Here is a 17,725-nt window from a genome sequence, read left to right as displayed (position 1 = left end):
ACAGTGTAATTATAAATGTAATAACAGAAATTAATTACAGATGTAATTACATGCAGGTGTTTTTAAAATATAAGTACAATGTAAAAGCATGTATGTACACAATGAGTGCATTGTATCAAATTATTAATTTAAATGTGAGTACATAGTAGTTAAGGCCACTTAATATAAAGTGGGACCAGAATATTTCCATACTAGGCTTTGTTGGGATTGCAAAGCATTGGATTGTATGTCTGCTTCTTTTTAAGTGTTCTTTGTTCTTCTTTAGATCAGCGAGATTGTTTACTTGACAAATAATTATTGTATCACGTCAAAACCAAACCTAATTTCTGAATGTTGCTAAGATAGTGTGAAATGACCAGCATTATGACACAATTTCTCTATGCACACTATGTTTTGTCTAAAAGAGTATGTCAGTGAACTGGGGGAAGTATTTTCTGACGCAGGTCTAATAGCCTACCTTTCTTCTGAGCCTATTATTTGAAGAATGTTTTAGTTTACAGTAGCTTAAATGTAAAATAATAATAATAATAATAAATCGAGAATTAACATGACAGTAGGTTTTCAGATTATTATAAATAATTAAAAAAAAATTAAAAAATAATAATATTTGCCTCCGTGTCTAATTGATTATAAATTAGTATAATATATTATGAAGAATACCGGGACCAGTTTGCGCTTGCTCGCGTCCTCCAGTCCTGTAGATGGCGCAGATTCATTCGAATATAATAAACACATCTTAATAAACAGCAAAGAAGAATTGAGGCTTCTTTTCTGATGTTTTTGAATGTTACCTGAAACTGTAGTTTATTATGGATGACCCGGTCATTATCAAAACCGAGAAGGTTTTACATTTGAACAGCTCTAAGGGAAGAAAGGTCCGTGTGGTTCGGGAGCATTATGTGAGGCAGCAGGTGCCGTGTGGAAACTCGTTCTGTCAAGCGAATTGTCACAACGGTAAGAGGAGCATGAGACACTTGGGTAAAGTTGGTTTTATATTCGCACATTCGGACATCCGTATTCAATAGCCTTGTTAATCACACTACATTGGACATTCAGTGGACTTTCACAAGTAAATATGCCATTAAAACAATACTTGCCTATTTTGATCGACTGTGAAAAATGTTGTAAGTTGACAATCGTTGGTTGTCAATATCATGTCGCTGCTTAAAATTAACAAACATTAATTTATTGCACATTTATTGGAAAGTCTGAATTTATCAGAAGTCCGAATGTGCGAATATAAAACCAACTTTACCCAAGTGCATGAGACAGACAAACATCAAAACAACATGAAATGTGTAGATTTTCTTCTCATCAGTATACCAACAGAACTAGCTAACAAGAGGTAATCTTAAAACACGTGGTCTGTACCTTCTACACTTAACTGTAGTTTTAGGAAATGTTAAATTATTGCTTCAGAAAATCTTACTTATGACAGTAATTCTCATATGAGATTATGAGTAACATTAGCAGTAATATTACTGCTTACTAGTGTTGGGTGTAATTAGTTACTGTAATTTAATTACTTTTCCATTGCAAAAGTGAGGGATTACTCTTATTTTTTTCTGTAATTTAATTACAGTTACTTCTGATGTAACTGAACTACATACTGTGTATAGTCTGTAGAACAATTATATAGTGGATTTAACATAAAAATTTAAAGTCTAACGTTAAAATGCAATTTTTGTATGTATCCTTTTCATTTTAAATACTTTGGTCAGTTAATAAGAATAATTTATGTAGTTTTATTTGAAAGAATTAAAAGAGTCGTTTCATGTCAAGTAATCACATAGACACTTCATAGGATTATAGGAGAGACTTGAACTGCAAATTTCTTCATGGGGAAGTCATTTTTATCTGTGAAAATGATGTTGATTCTTCCAGAAGTTTCGTACTATAATCATCTGGCTGGACTCTGGCCAGTGGTCATGATTACAGAAGATGCTGAAACTATTTCAGAATATAGTGCCTTAACCAAAATATGAAGAATATTTCCATACTAGGCTTTGTTGGTATTGCAAAGCATTGGATTGTATGTCTGCTTCTTTTTAAGTGTTCTTTGTTCTTCTTTAGATCAGCGAGATTGTTTACTTGACAAATAATTATTGTATCACATCAAAACCAAACCTAATTTCTGAATGTTGCTAAGATAGTGTGAAATGACCAGCATTATGACACAATTTCTCTATGCACACTATGTTTTGTCTAAAAGAGTATGTCAGTGAACTGGGGGAAGTATTTTCTGACACAGGTCTAATAGCCTACCTTTCTTCTGAGCCTATTATTTAGTCTGTAGAACAATTATATAGTGGATTTAACATCAAAAGTCTAACGTTAAAATGCATTTTTGTATGTATCCTTTTCATTTTAAATACTTTGGTCAGTTAATAAGAATAATTTATGTAGTTTTATATTATTTATTTGAAAGAATTAAAAGAGCCGTTTCATGTCAATCCTTGTATCATTTATTAACTAGTCAAGGTTGATATGGGATTTAGAAAATAATTAACATTAGTTATAAGTAATTAAATACTTTTTGGAGAGAGTAATTTGAACAGTAATCTAATTACACTATTGAAGATGTAATTAGTAACTAGTAATTAATGACTTTTTTAGAGTAACTTACCCAACATTACTGGTGACTAAATGTGCCTCATCACACCCTCTGGAATGATAACAGAACTTTGCCACTCCATAATAGTTTAGGATGAACGTAATGTAGATTTTAAGCAATTGAACAAGCATAAGTTTACAAGTTGCAACCTTTCTACGCTTTACCCTACTGCACCGATCTGTGATTTACTGATGTTTCGGTGAATGATGGACAATAAATATTTTTGTTCGGTTGTTCATCCTGTAATTAATTTGTTTCATGTGTGATGAATTTTCATATTGTGTTCACAATTTAGATAATAAGATAATAATGGTTTCCAATATAATATCAACCATTTGTGCTCCATCAGTTGGGAAGGTGCTGTCTAGTGATGTAACCCACTATGTGGTTCCGGATGTGGGAGTAGTTCGGGATTTCCTGGAGATTCTGGAGTTCAGGGAGCTGCAGGGTATCGTTTTGACCCAGACAGCCTACCAGACTGTACAGCACACTCGTGGACGCAGGTCAACTTCTCAAAAATCATTTTTGATATTAGTTTTACTTTATTTTACTGTAACACATGGTGCATTTTTAAGCTCTTACTCCTAATGTTGTGTGTGAATAAAAAAGAAAAATTCATTCAGGATATTTAGAAGGGTTATTTTTAAAGGTTGTTTTTATAGATGCATTTTTTTTTGGTCTTGTATAGGCACTATAACAGACTTCGTGCGTTACTGAAGGACCCTCGCCATGATTGCGTGCTGTTTGCAAATGAGTTTCAGCAATATTCCTACTGTCCCAGAGACAAGGGTGAACCTCAAGACAAATGGAATACAAGGTGAGTCCTGACTATCCAGTATTGATGCATTATGTACTTTGAGAAACGAGTATTAATTGTGTATAGAGAAATAGAGTATTCATTTGTGTCAACCTCTAAAGTGACATGCACTTTGATTTTTAATAAACAATAGAAGCATGTTTTTAAAAATGCAAATAAAGCATATGAAACTTAATTGAGAAGTGAAGCTGCTTCCATGATCACATAGACACTTCATAGGATTATAGGAGAGACTTGAACTGCAAATTTCCTCATGGGGAAGTCATTTTTATCTGTGAAAATTATGTTAATTCTTCCAGAAAAGTGTACAATGCAGCAGTTTGGTACTATAATCATCTGGCTGGGCTCCGGCCAGTGGTCATGATTACAGAAGATGCTGACACTATTTCAGAATATAGTGCCTTAAACAGCGGAGTGTATGTCATCTCGACTCAGGTATGTTCTTTTATTTTATTTCCTGTCAAATCTGTAGTATTTTAAGTGCATTAAATGAGACCAACATACTTGTCCATTAGTAACGCCAGTGAACTCTACTGTAGGAGTACCTGTTAAGTTTCTGGCCGCAGCTGCAGGCTGCCCGTGATCTATACAACTCCATTGCTCAGACCCTTCAAGAGCGAGAGAGTGAGGGAGCAGAGAAGGTGTACGCTGAACACCTGCCTGCAGAGGTGCTTGAGGCTGGTATAAAATCTGGCAGGTACATCCAGGTAAGTGCCTCTCAGAGATACTCCTGTTTTTCAGATCTCTTTTTGGTGGCTACATTCCAACCCACTTTCTCCCCTTTAAGGGCATCCTCAGTGTGAACAAACATCGAGCACAGAATGAAGCGTTTGTTCGTTATGAGGGTTCGGCCAGCAAAAATACAGGTTGTTACCAACATACTTTCGTTCACAGATTACTGACACTCTTATTGATAGTTTTATGGTCTTTTACCTTTGACTCTGCCTGTGCGATCCTGTGTTTTTAGAGCTAAACAGTGATGTGCTGATCAGTGGAGTGAAGCACCGTAACCGAGCGGTCCATGGAGATATGGTTGTCATAGAGCTTTTGCCCCGTAATGAGTGGAAGGGCAGGACTATTGCGCTAACAGGAGGTCAGGGGGAGGAGCGGGTACAAGAGGACATCCAGAGTCAGCCCTTGCCCACAGGTAACCATAGATATATGATGATTACAACTGGTCTAGATCATTGAGAGCAGAACGTGATGATTGACTGATGCACAGTCAGATAGATAATTACACTTGCATTTGGATTCAAAAGTCTGAAACAGATTATAGTATGTGTTTGAGTGACCTATTTTATTGATTTTTTTTTTTTCTATTTTACATCTTAACATTGTTTTAATTTTTCAAAGAACTTTCAGGTTCAAATGACAACATTTCCAAAGTTTCAGTAGGTTGCAGATTGATAGCTGTATGAGTTGTGGCTGTTTTTAACTCTCTCATCTCTTTGCTGTAGGCAGGGTGGTGGGTATTCTGCAGAGGAACTGGAGAGACTACGTTGTGACATTCCCTCCTCTTGAGGAGGTGCAGTCCCAGAGCCGAAATTCACAGAAGATTCTGGTTATTCCATGGGACTACCGCATACCTAAAATCCGTATCAGCACACAGCAGGCTGAGGCACTGCAGGTGGATATAGAATTCAGTATTTTAAACGCATTTTGGTATACAATAAAGGCTAAATTAGCAGATCTTGTTGCAGCAAGCGTAATGTAATGTTTATATCATTGTTGACTTGTTTCGCACTCAAACCTTTAGTAGACTTAGTAGTACACTACTGAAATTAGAAATGAATGACTAGAAATGAGAAATTAAAGGTCCCGTTTTTCGTGGTTTTTTGAAGCTTTGATTGTGTTTATAGTGTGCAATATAACATGTGTTCATGTTTCGCATGTAAAAAAACACAGTATTTTTCACATAATTTACTTATCTGTATACCGCTGTTTCCACTGTCATAAAAACGGGCTGATGACTTCCTTGTTCTATGAAGTCCCTCCTTCAGAAATACGTAACGAGTTCTGATTGTGCCAGCGGTTCCTGTGTTGTGATTCGACAGCAGTTTAGCGCATCTTGCCCGCCTCTTACCATAACGTGGAGATGCACGCGCTCAGTGTTTTTGTAAACATGTCTTTAATTTTACCCTATCAATTTGAGCCGGAATCAGACCCGGTGATTGGACTGCGGGATGAAAATAACAGCGTTTCGACGACATGGCGACAAACACACTCTACAAACGCAACTCTTGTGTATTCCTGTGGGCGGAGGTTAGTCAAAAACTGTTTTAGTGACGTCATTAAACTAGTCCAAACTGGCCGTTCGATGTAGGCGACTTCTGTTAAATAAAATATCTCGCTTGGCATTGAACTTTGAGCTTTAAAATTTTACAGATTTTATTTATACTCTAACAACAACATTACACACTAACTAAAGTTTGAAACATGGGATCACGAAGAACGGGACCTTTAAAGGGTTTAGTTCACCCAAAAATGAAAATTCTGTCATTAATCATGTCGTTCCAAACCCATAAGACCTTCGTTCATCTTCTGAACAAAAATTAAGATATTTTTGATGAAATCCAAGAGCTCTATGACAGCATATTTCATAGACAGCAATTTAATTACCACTTTCAAGGCACAGAAAGGTAGCTCAGTCCAGCTCAGTATTGGCCAGCTCCTGCATCAGCTTCACACTCTCTTGAACAGTGTCGGCCAATACTGAGTTGGCGTTCTGATGTAGAACCTGGAAGCTCTGCACTGTGTTTACAACGTAAACAGTATAGGTCAATGGCAGGGAATAGAAGAAATTGTTGAATAAAGTCATTTTTGTTTTGTTTTTGCGCTCAAAAAGTATTCTTGTCGCTTCATAAAATTAAGGTTGAACCACTGTAGTCACATTGACTATTTTAGCAACGTCTTTACTACCTTTCTGTCTGTAAGTCTTATTCATCTGGCATGCTTTAGGACCAAAGAGTAATTGTGCGTCTGGATTCGTGGGAGAGTACTTCTGTCTACCCAAATGGCCATTGTGTGAGGGTTCTGGGAAAAGCAGGTGAGCTGGAGACTGAGATTCAGACCATCCTGGTGGAGAACTGCATCCATGTTCCACCATTCTCCGAGGCACAGGTGAGGTCATAGCATCTGAGTTGAGTCATTTCAAATGTATAAATTGTGATTTTGCCCTATTAAAAGGGTAAATTCCCAGTAGTAGACCCTCCAGAAAGTTATAAGGTGTATTCCCATAAAATGTGTGTTTTTGGATGTCCCTTTAGTTGCGAGAGATGCCAGTTAACACAGAGGAGAACCCGTGGCAGATGGACAGCAGTGAGGTGTCTTCTCGACGGGACCTGAGAGAGACGCATCTAGTGTTCAGTATTGATCCTAAGGGCTGTGAGGACGTGGATGACACCTTGTCTGTACGGATTTTGCCTGGTGGGAAACGGTTAGAGCTGGGTGTCCACATTGCTGATGTCACTCACTTTGTCAGGGAAGGCTCTCTTACAGACCTAGAGGCACGGTCCAGGTATGGAAATTCTCCAGTTATTCAATATAAAGTGGTGGAATAATAAGAGTATATTATTGTTTAATATAATTAATATGGCACATTGATATAAATGTGTAATGTCATGTTTTTGTCACACTTACTAATGAAGAATAATGGTGATTTATATGTTTATTATCAAATGCCTGTGGTGAATGTATATTTGTAAATATTAAAATATTTGAATAGCATATAATATTATGGTAACTTAATTAAGTAATTTAAATAAGTTGGGGTCAGTATGTTTAAAAAAAAAAAAGAAGAAAAGAAATGAATATTTTTATTTATCATGTATGCATTAAATTCATCAAAAGTGACTGAAAAGACATTAATAATGTAAAAAAAAAATGCAAATAGATTTTGAACTTTTTATTCGTCAAAGAATCCTTAAAATATGTATCACTTTTTCCACATAAATATTAAGCAGCACTACTGATTTCAACATAGGTAATAGAAATGTTTCTTGAGCAGCAAATCAGCATATTAGAATGAGTTCTGAAGGATCATGTGACTCCAAAGACCAGAGTAATGATGCTGAAATTTCAGCTTTGACATCATAGAAATAAATTACATTTTAAAATGCACTAAAATAGAAAACAGCTATTTTAAATTGTAGTAATATTTCACAAAATTACTGTATTTTTGATCAAATAAATGCAGCCTTGATGAGCATAAGAGACTTATATCAAAAACATCTAAAAAATCTTAACAACCCTAAACTTTTGAACAGTAGTGCAAGTTAATTTTTGGTTTAGGTCTCCAGATTTAAAATCCCACCAGATTTGAATCAGCTCTCTTTTCTAAATGCAGGGCAACCACTTACTACCTTGCTGACCGGAGATATGACATGCTGCCAGCAGTGTTGAGTGCCGACCTGTGCTCCCTCCTTGGAGGAGTGGACCGGTGAGTAACACACAAACCTCTCCCTGCTATTTGAGACTTTGAAAGTGACCCTAATGTGCTGCCTGAATCTGTGTGGATTTTCTGTCTGTATTCTATGACATTAATGAGAAATAACAAGGAATGGCTCTGTAATTTGTTCCAGATATGCCATGAGTGTGCTTTGGGAGCTGGATGCAGAGTCTCTGGATGTGTGTACAGTTTGGTACGGTCGCACTCTAATCCGCTCCTCCTATCAGCTTCACTATGAGCTGGCCCAGAGCCTGCTGAATGGCGAGGAGGTCGAGGTGCCTGAGCTAGGCCAGCTCAAGGGTTCACAGCGGGACCAAAAACTAGCTGAGCTCATGCAGGCCCTGGAGACTCTGACGAGGGTAGCCAGGCACCTCCGGGCACAGAGAGATAAGGGTGGTGCTCTGGAGTTGGAGGGGGTGGAGGTTAGGGCTCAGCTGGATGAGGAGAAGAACATTACAGCCCTTGTGCCTAAACAGCCTTTGGAGGTTCATGAGACTGTGGCAGAGTGCATGATCCATGCCAACCACTGGGTGGCACGCAAGATACAGGAGAGCTTTCCACATCAAGCTCTTCTGCGTCATCACCCACCACCCAAACAGGAGTTCTTCAATCAGCTAATCGACAGTGCCAAGGCCCGTGGCTTCAGTATTGATACAAGGTAAAAAAAAAAAAAAAAAAAAAAGTTTTGAAAAGTTAATGTTAGTGTTTTTGAAAGAAGTCTCTTATGCTTATGAAGGTTTCATTTATGTTATGAAAAATACAGTAAAACAGTAATATTGTGAAATATATTTACCATTTAAGATACCAGTTTCCTATTTTAGTATATTTATTATGTAATTTATTCCTGTCATGGTAAAGCTGAATTCTCAGCATCATTAGTCTAGTCTTCAGTGTCACATGATGCTTCAGAAATCAATATGTTGATTTGGTGCTTAATGAACACTTCTTCTTGTTATTATCAATGTTGATATAGCACAGTTGTGCTGCTAAAAATGTTTGTCGAAAGTCACTTTTGATCAATTTAATACATCTTTGCTGAATAAAAGCGTTAACTTCTTTCACTCTTACTGACCCCAAACATTAGTGTGTGCATATATAAATAACAAATAAAAATAAGTATAATTAAATCAATAGTCACAGATAGATTGTATACATGCATGTATATTCATGTGTCTGTCTCCATTGTTTAAACTAGGTCAAACAGGGCTCTGGCTGATTCTCTGGAGCGAGCTGTGGATCCTCAGGACCCCCTGGTGAACAGGATGTTGAGAATGATGGCCACACAGGCCATGTCTAATGCTCTTTACTTCTCTACAGGAGCCTGTCCAGAGGAACAGTACTATCACTATGGTAAATGCTTTTCATTCTCTCATTATTACAGATCATCTGAAATCTCATTATTACACATGTTAAACATCGGTTGAAGCTTTTATTTTTATAGCAATAAATAGTATGAATAAAAATTATTTTGTATATTTGCTTGCTAGAACTAAAAGAATGAAGGTATACTATAAATCATGCTGTTCATGTTGTTTTCAGGTCTTGCACTGGATCGATACACTCACTTTACCTCTCCAATCAGACGCTACGCCGATGTATTAGTTCACCGGCTGCTCATGGCTGCCGTTCAGCTGGAGAAGGAAGGATCACTAAGCAAAGTTTTGGACAGTAACAAAGAACTTGAGGAGCTGGCTCAACATATCAACAATAAAAACAGAGTAAGTGGGGCCATTAGCTTTTCTGTCAATGTTTTAACAGTAAAATATTAATGATTTTCTGGGACATGACCCCAACACTTCTCAAACTCTCTGTTTGTGTGACAGGCAGCGCAGCACGCGCAGAAGCAGTCCACGGAGCTCTTCCAGTGCCTCTACTTCAGAGACAAAGACTCCAACACAGATGAGCGCTGTGTGGCTGATGCTGTGATCTATGCTGTCCGAGCTAATGGTTTTCTTGCCTTCGTACCACAGTAATGACCTGCTTATGGATTATTACTTTGTTTTGAACATGGTTTAGACAAAACGTTAAACAAAAAATAATATTATACAACATCATTCAAAAGTTTGGAATGGGTAGAACGTTTTTGAAATAAGTGTCTTGTGCTCACCAAGGCTGCATTAATTTGATCAAAAATAGCATAGTGATATTGTGTCACACGATTCTTCAGAAATCAGTCTAATATTCTGATTTGCTGCTCAAGAAACATTTATTATTAATATCTGTGTTGAAAACAGTTGTGCTGCTTAATATTTTTGTGGAAACTGATACATTTTTGTCAGGATTCTTTGATGATTAGAAAGTTTAAAAGAACAGCATTTATTTGAAACAGTAAATCTTTTGTAACAATGTAAAATTCTTTTGTCACTTTTGATCATTTTAATGCTTCCTGAATAAATGTTTCTGAATTAAAAAATCTCACTGACCCCAAACTTTTGAATGGTAGTGTACAGCAAAAATAGCTCTTAAATATATGTTGGACGTGATGTTTAAAGTCGAGCTGCTCTAACACTTCTGTAACCTGTTCACATAGGTATGGTGTGAAGGGAGCTGTGTACCTTAAGGATCGAGAGGGTCAGGTGGTCAGTGTTGATGGAGACGGAAGATGCGAGTGGAAGGCTGGGATATTGCAGAGATACCCTGACAGGATCAACACCTGCACCAGCACTGGAACTCATACCTTTCACCTCTTCGACCACGTTACAGTACGTTAAATTCTTAGCAAACGACGAAAAATCACATTGTTTGTGGTACATTTATTTAGACTGTCATAGATATTTGCTTGTTATATCCCCTGATTTTTTTTCTTTGTTCTTTTTGTGTCTGTCTTCCTCCGCAGGTCCGTATCTCTGTAGAACCGTCTCGTTGCCATGCCGACAGCTTGTGTCTGCAGCTTATCAGCAACAAGCCCCATTGCGCTGTGAAACCCGAGTCCCAGCCAGCTGGTCGTGGTCGGTCCGAGCTGGTTCAGGAAGTTGTGCGCTGGGCAGAAGAGGCCTCTCTCCAGGCAGAGGAAGAGAAGGGGAGGAAGCCCAAACTGAGCAGGGAGGAGAGGAAGTTCAAACAGAGCAGAACACCAAACCTCTATGTCCTGTTACAGGAGATCAGTGAACTTGCCCTGCTGGATCTGTCTTTATGCCAACTCAGAAATACAGAGGAACAGACTTGTACTGCATCTTCTTAGCTTTTTACTGCTGATACTACAATTGACTAGACACAATACTCACCACAGAAAGGTTTTGTAATATTTGCTAGATTTAGGCCTGCCATGAAGTTCAGTTTAAGTGTCCAGATGTGAACTAACAAATAAGAGTTATACCTACTCAGGATTTATGAACCCTGGCTGCTTGCATTGTGTAATACTTGATTTCATAAGGGAAAACATTGGGTCTTCCTGATACAATTTGATGGGAGATTATTTCTCAAAATGACTTATAAATAACCTAGAATAAGATCACAAATAGCATGCAATTTACACAGGCTTTTTTCTACATGAAATCCTTGTTAAGCACATCTGTAAACCAGTCTGAGGCAATGAAAATTATAACCTACTATATTTTTGAAGTAGGCTTATAGACTTCCAAGATGTTTGCATTTTTAATGCTTTCCATTTTAAATTTTTTTTTTTTATTTAAATAAAATGTATTTTTGTATGTCAGTAATGTTTCGTGGTCTATATTTATTTTCTCCTTTGATGTTACAGAATCAAAGTGTGAGACATTTACTTATCTCCAGTAAAGGCTTGAATACACTACATATCTTTTGTCCAGATTTGGAGTTGATGCCAGTTTCTGAACGTCAGAACCCATCTGCATATTTTGGGCAGTCAGAGTCGACAGATCTCACAGAAAATCATGTAGTGTATAATACATGCGTACATTTTTTGATGCGCACAGACTCGAGATTTTTTTTTTTTATAGCTTCAGACTGATTCCAGTCGGTGGATATTAAACAATTTTTGAAAACATCTTTTTCATTTGTCATGCCTCTCCTGACAACAAGATGCACATTTCTGCATGAGTTCGCTGTGTACATAAACTTGAAAGTCTGGTAGTATGTGACCCTCAGTAGTTTAGTGCATGATGCAGTTTTAACTTTTTAACCATTTATAAAATCAGCAAGTGTATGGTTTCTTGTGTTTTAAAATCTGATTAGATTTTAAAAGTTGTGTAGTGTATTTCAGCCTTAAATCTCACTTGAATATATAGAACTGCATAAATTACATCATACATCCAGGGTGTGCTACATCAACATTTTTATTCAGAAAATCAAAACAAAAATTGACACTGAAACACTGAACTGTCCAACATAACTGACAATAACATTTGTTTTGTGATGACAAACTGGCTCAATCCCCACCTCCCCCCTTTAGTCCTGCATTATTGCGTGCATACATATATTAGGACTTTTTAATAAACTACAGCTAACAATTAAGGAAATGGTGATACTTCAGATCATCTGCAAAAAGGGAATGTGATTCCCAGTGAACCTGAGGAAGAGATTATGAAAAATGTTTTGAATATGAGCACAATACTTCAAAATCCTCACAGAGGATAAAAGATAATATGACAAAAAGCAAGATGAACTAAATGTGTGTGGAAGACCATTAGAGGTGATCAATCTCTGGGGTGGCATTACAAAACATGCCAATGAGCTGCAGAAAATGTTTGGCATATGACTGGGAAGATTTTATAAGGTTAAAATGTAAAAAAGCTCAACTGATCCAGCTGCTACTCCCCCAAACACCCTCAATTTATTTGTAGTCTTCTTTGTCCAAACAGGCAGGATTGGTTCAATTGCTATCATTATCATCATCAACTATGCCATTTGGAACAGGGCTGGCACACTCTTTATCATATAAAGGGGAATTCTGAAGTACAGCTGGCTTTTGTTTGAGGGGAGTTTGGTTTGAGGTACTCTGATCGAGAATGCCCTCATTCTCTTGACTGATATTCTGTCCTGAAGAACTGGTGGATGGTTCATCTGCAACTCCCTGGATGGAATTCTGAGAGGATTCTGGAGGGAAAAAAAAAAAAAAAAAGTGAAACAAAAATGAAACTGAAGCTGTTGAATCTTAAAATTAATAAAAATGTAATAGTCGGTTTTTCCTAGGACAAGAGGCAAATGAAATAACTTGCATTATGATCATAACACAAACACCCTTATATTATATGATGATGATGACGATGCCATGTCATGCCATGACTCCACACACCTAACTGTTTCTGCTTCGCAAGTCTCCTCTCCAGAGCCAGCTGTTTGTTGAGCTCTATGCGCCGCTGTTGTTCCTCAGTGAGAGAGGCTGGAGCAGGAGTAGAATGGACAAACGGATCTTCAGGGAAACCTCCGTCTCCAGCTGGATCGGACTCTTCCCGTACTCGAACCTCAGCTTCCTCTGGAGGGGAGTAGGAAGTCAGTGAAACTTCAGTTTTACCTGCTGCTTTCAATAGTAGTGCAAGACTGCCAATAGTTGAAAAGTATCATTACCAACGTAGTCCTCGTGTGTTATTGGCATGTCCAATCGAATTCGTTTTAGACATGTCTAAAGGAGAAACAAAGTCCAGCATTAACAAAGGATGGAGACAACTTCTATTAAGGATGTAAAATATCACATATTAATTGTTTTTAAATGAGGTTAACTCTTCCTGTTCACAACAGGATGTTCTTACGCTAACTGAACAGAAATTGTGCGGTAACTCATATACCATTGCTAAATCACACATCCAATATTAAAAAAGTGCCAGTCATGGTGTGACAGAGGAAGATAAAAACAACAAGATGTGGCACAACAGCCTAAGACACTTGTTTAGTGCATGTGTGCATAGAGTAACAGTTAAAATTGCAGATTGGTCAGATAGCATACATTTGCACAACAGTGCTTCAGGGAAGCCGAGTTTGAGTCCCAACTCATTGTCTATTCCCTACTCCATTCCCCTCTCTCCTCTCCTATCACTTCCTGTTACTGCATCTACTGTCCTGTCATAACAAAGGCATAATGCCAACAATAAAAAGAACAAATAATAAAAAATAAAATTAAAAAAAAAGCACAGATGGAAAGTAAGAACACATTCTGTGTGAACGGTTCCTAGATGAGCTTGATTTTTCCTCCATATAAAATTATTTATTTTATTTTCATTCACATTGTAAAGCCAGAAGTCTTACCTGAACTTCTTTTTTGCTTCCCAGACCCTCTACTTTATCAATGAACTCTTCGAACTGCATTTTAGGATATAGACGATGGGCCCAGTTCTCCATTTTCTGCATGAGGAGTTTCAGATTCTCTGTCTGAATCAGAAATGAATGAAGAGGGTGAGCACTGATAACTAGTCACACACCACTCTGATTAATTTATAAACACAAAAAAATTCCTGGAACAACAGCATCTGTAATCATCTAACAAAGAATTCAGGAGCATTTCAATATTCCACAAACAACTGAATTCGAAATGAAAGATTAGCCATTACTTCGTGTCCTTTGCCTTTGAACTTTACATCATCAAATAAGGTACGGAGAGCTGGAAGACCCTTTTCAGAAATCAACCTAAAAGAAAGAAGAGAGGGAAACAGTAAATATTGAAGAAATCCAGTCATACTCTGTTTGCTAAAATCAACAAATAATTATAATTAATTACCAATTAACTGCCATCTGGTGCAGTACCTGTTAGCATCCAGTTTCGGCCGAGGCCTCTTCACCGTTCGTCTTTTTGCCACTGGCACTTCCGCTAGTTTTGACACTTCTCCATCCTCCTCACCTGAACACACAACAAAATGGGATTCATTTACAGATTCAACTCAAAACATTTTTACTACGTAGAGTATGAATATCAGGGATTATGTAGCATGGAAAAGCAGGATGACAAATTTGACCAGCTCACATCGCCAAAGCAGCAAGTGGAAAAAATTCCCAATGCAATGTTCATTTTAAAATGACTAAGAAGAAGAAACGTACCCTCTCTATTGCCAAAAGGATCCTCCTCAAGTTCCCCCCGGCCAGGCGATGACGGAGGAGGAAAAGGAGGGAAAGTCTCGTCCTCTGTGTGCTCATAATCTGGCATGTCAAACAGGCCATTTTCTAATGGATCAATCATGGTGCATAGGCTACTGTAGAGAGATAGGAGCATATGATCAATTCTAGAACATAAACACAATTTCATTTTACTTTCAGCAGTATTCACATAAATACATCAGCTGTTTTTTTTTCTTTCTTTTGCGTTTCTGAACAGGAGGACATTATAAAGAACCTACAGTACAACAATAAATCTACATTTATGACATAACATTGTTATGACAGGCAGTTGTGGCCTAATGGTTAGAGAATCAGCCTTGTAACCCAGAGGTCGCAGGTTCAATTCTCAATACCGGTAGGAAACGGTGTGTGTGTGTTCACTGCTCCTAATGTGTGTGCACTAACTTTGATGGGTTAAATGCAGACAACAAATTCTGTCTGGGTTACCATTCTTGGCCTTCATGTCACTTCATTTCATTATTGAAGTGACCCAATAAACAAACAGCGGGTTTTTTCTGGGGGTTATGTGGTCAGATATTAATTTTATATTAAAATTTCATATTACAATCCAATTAAAATGTTATTACTTTATGATTTATACAATGTACATGTATTTCTAAAATGTCAAACTAATTCTAAATGTGGTCAGTCTATTATTTAGCTTTATTAATATTTTTATTGTACAGTTGTAAGAAGCAATCTCTCATGTCACCACAATATTGGATCTGTAAACCATGCTAGAATGTTGCAGAGAGTTGTTTACAAACAGAGAGCCAATTATAAACTGATTCACTAGTTATCTTATTAAATATTCATGTAACGTTAGTTGTACTGTCGCAGAAACATTCACAGTGTTTAGTCTGTATCTGACTGAAACTTTTAAAAATGTGGAACAACTATTGGAGTGATGAAAAGACACTTATTTTGGTTTGGAAGACACAGTCAGAGCAAATCGACAGCAAAAAATCGTGTCACTGGCTCATAAATTATGAAAATAATAAACATCCTGTGTTTAAAAGTATGAAAAGTGCATGAGTCATTCCACGAAACCGGTACGATTTGGACTTACACATTTTTAGATTTTTTTTTTACCAAAATGTATTACTTTTCTGAACACCCCACAAAATTAATGACATATTTAACTTCCAGAAAAACATATTTCCCATCTCAGGAATCAAATCCCTATTATTATTGGTCATTATTTTAAGTTATGGACACTATGGGAGCTCTCTTAATATTATTATACAATGTATTTGCGATAAAAATCAACATTTTCCCATTAATGAGATGGCCCTTACACTAATTCAGTAATTGCAAATATAAAAGTTACATAAAATCTCACACTTTTGCTAAACTAAAGCCTGAAATGGGCACTTTTTGTGACAGCAACCTCATTTTTTATCAAAGGCTTAACTTTAGAATTTGAACTAAAATCAGTATTCAGTATTCTTATGATTGCTCTGAACATTTCAGACAGAATTCAACTAACTTTAAGTTACTTTTTCATAAACTTAACAAAAATAATAATAAAAATATAGGTGCGACAGGGTTGACTGTGATGGGGTTGTGATTTTTTGCCCAAATTGGCCACTGTTTTAAATCTAGTGAATAAATGGAGAGCGCATGGCATGCATGATATTGAGAAATCATGAATAATGTTGAAATAACAAAGATACTTTTCACTAGTTTTCTATCTTTAATTGATGTAATGGGGTTGAGTTGTTAAGCTTGACAAACACAATTTCACAACATAATTTAGTTATAATTATTAAAGAAGGTGGTAACTTGCCTGTGTCTGCTCACAATGTTGTTCAGAAGACTTCTAAGATGTCACTTCCTATTAATGGTGTCACATAAGTATCAGTTCATTATTTTTATGGGGGAGAATGGTTTGTGTAACAGGGTTGAGGGGTTACTGAGGTACGGAACTAAATGATGTGATTTTAATAAATAATCATGAATTTACTTGATTGCACAGATGGATATTATGGGAATGGCAAAATGTATGGACTTTTTTCTCATTTTATTATTCATATCCCAAGTACACTTTCAATTAAGGCCTTGAGGGACATGACAATATAAGTGGTGTCAACTGACAAAAACAAAATAATTTCTAATATGAAGATAAAATGTATGTCATGTTTTTAAACATTATTAAAGGAGATATTTCAATTAATACAAAAAGCTTTTAAAAATATACTTTGGTGACCCCATAGATAAAATACACTGAAAAAGGTCAGAGGGACTCACATCGTACCGGTTTCGTGGAATGACTCTCATATACAGTGCAAAACGACGATTCAGTTATTAGAAGTTATTCTTATGCTATATCGACTCATCAACACTTCACCAACCTCACAGCACACACCGTGATAGTTCAGCTGTAGAATTGAGCAGACAAAATGTAAGAGTTTTAGAAGAGAGTTGTTTTGTTTCTGTCACAGCAATTTGGCGCCAGACACTAAAGATTCAACAATACGCACGACGCCCTCGGTTTCGCCCATGACTGGATATCAAGCCCAACCGATGTCGCTGTAATTTCAGTGAAAAGCTGAATATCAGTGCGGTCTGTCGAACTTACTGAATATGTGCCGTCAAAGGACGAAACTTCAACACCGACCGCAGCACGAAGACGTCGATGCAGCGCAGAACCAAAGTTTCTACCGCCGGCTTTCGCCTCAGCCAATCACATTTCTGATGCGGCGAACGTCAGCGGTTCTGTTGCGTCGTTTCTCGTGTAACTGATGAGAACTGCGACGTCTACCGGCGAGGAGCTCTGGCAAGTCTCATGTTCACAACAAAATAAAACACTCGATTTAGCAGCAGAGTAGTTAGCTAATGCTGC

The 17,725-nt window shown here is 37.2% G+C and overlaps 2 protein-coding genes across 2 annotated transcripts; one reads left to right on the top strand and one right to left on the bottom strand.

Moving 5' to 3' along the window:
• The first annotated feature begins 53 nt into the window (after positions 1-53).
• dis3l (DIS3 like exosome 3'-5' exoribonuclease) lies at positions 54-11,533 on the top strand. Its single transcript, XM_048184511.1, has 17 exons — positions 54-954; positions 2,964-3,117; positions 3,303-3,431; positions 3,731-3,866; positions 3,971-4,138; positions 4,219-4,297; positions 4,399-4,578; positions 4,889-5,058; positions 6,390-6,551; positions 6,698-6,948; positions 7,777-7,869; positions 8,012-8,536; positions 9,074-9,228; positions 9,418-9,596; positions 9,702-9,847; positions 10,409-10,580; positions 10,715-11,533. The coding sequence occupies exons 1-17, from the start codon at positions 810-812 to the stop codon at positions 11,057-11,059; spliced, it is 3,189 nt and encodes a 1,062-aa protein (XP_048040468.1). The 5' UTR covers positions 54-809; the 3' UTR covers positions 11,060-11,533.
• Positions 11,534-12,113: 580 nt separating this feature from the next.
• Positions 12,114-17,611, bottom strand: tipin (timeless interacting protein). Its single transcript, XM_048184515.1, has 8 exons — positions 17,462-17,611; positions 14,824-14,975; positions 14,533-14,626; positions 14,340-14,415; positions 14,038-14,160; positions 13,363-13,417; positions 13,091-13,270; positions 12,114-12,891 (listed from the first exon to the last, which is right to left on the bottom strand). The coding sequence occupies exons 2-8, from the start codon at positions 14,960-14,962 to the stop codon at positions 12,668-12,670; spliced, it is 891 nt and encodes a 296-aa protein (XP_048040472.1). The 5' UTR covers positions 14,963-14,975; positions 17,462-17,611; the 3' UTR covers positions 12,114-12,667.
• Between the last annotated feature and the right edge of the window lie 114 nt (positions 17,612-17,725).

Source organism: Megalobrama amblycephala, linkage group LG3, assembly GCF_018812025.1.
Source record: "Megalobrama amblycephala isolate DHTTF-2021 linkage group LG3, ASM1881202v1, whole genome shotgun sequence".
NCBI lineage: Eukaryota > Metazoa > Chordata > Actinopteri > Cypriniformes > Xenocyprididae > Megalobrama > Megalobrama amblycephala.
Note: the sequence above shows the minus strand (reverse complement) of the source record. Positions and strands in the feature narration are given on the sequence as shown.

Bases quoted from the DNA above. Each gene is read 5' to 3' on its own strand.
- dis3l (XM_048184511.1), top strand. From the start codon at position 810: ATGGATGACCCGGTCATTATCAAAACCGAGAAGGTTTTACATTTGAAC. The intron at 5,059-6,389 runs GTGGATATAGAA...GGCATGCTTTAG, and splicing joins AGCAGGCTGAGGCACTGCAG to GACCAAAGAGTAATTGTGCG. The intron at 8,537-9,073 runs GTAAAAAAAAAA...TGTTTAAACTAG, and splicing joins GGCTTCAGTATTGATACAAG to GTCAAACAGGGCTCTGGCTG.
- tipin (XM_048184515.1), bottom strand. From the start codon at position 14,962: ATGATTGATCCATTAGAAAATGGCCTGTTTGACATGCCAGATTATGAG. The intron at 14,161-14,339 runs GTAATGGCTAAT...TTTCTGATTCAG, and splicing joins TCAAAGGCAAAGGACACGAA to ACAGAGAATCTGAAACTCCT. The intron at 13,271-13,362 runs GTAATGATACTT...ACTCCCCTCCAG, and splicing joins AACACACGAGGACTACGTTG to AGGAAGCTGAGGTTCGAGTA.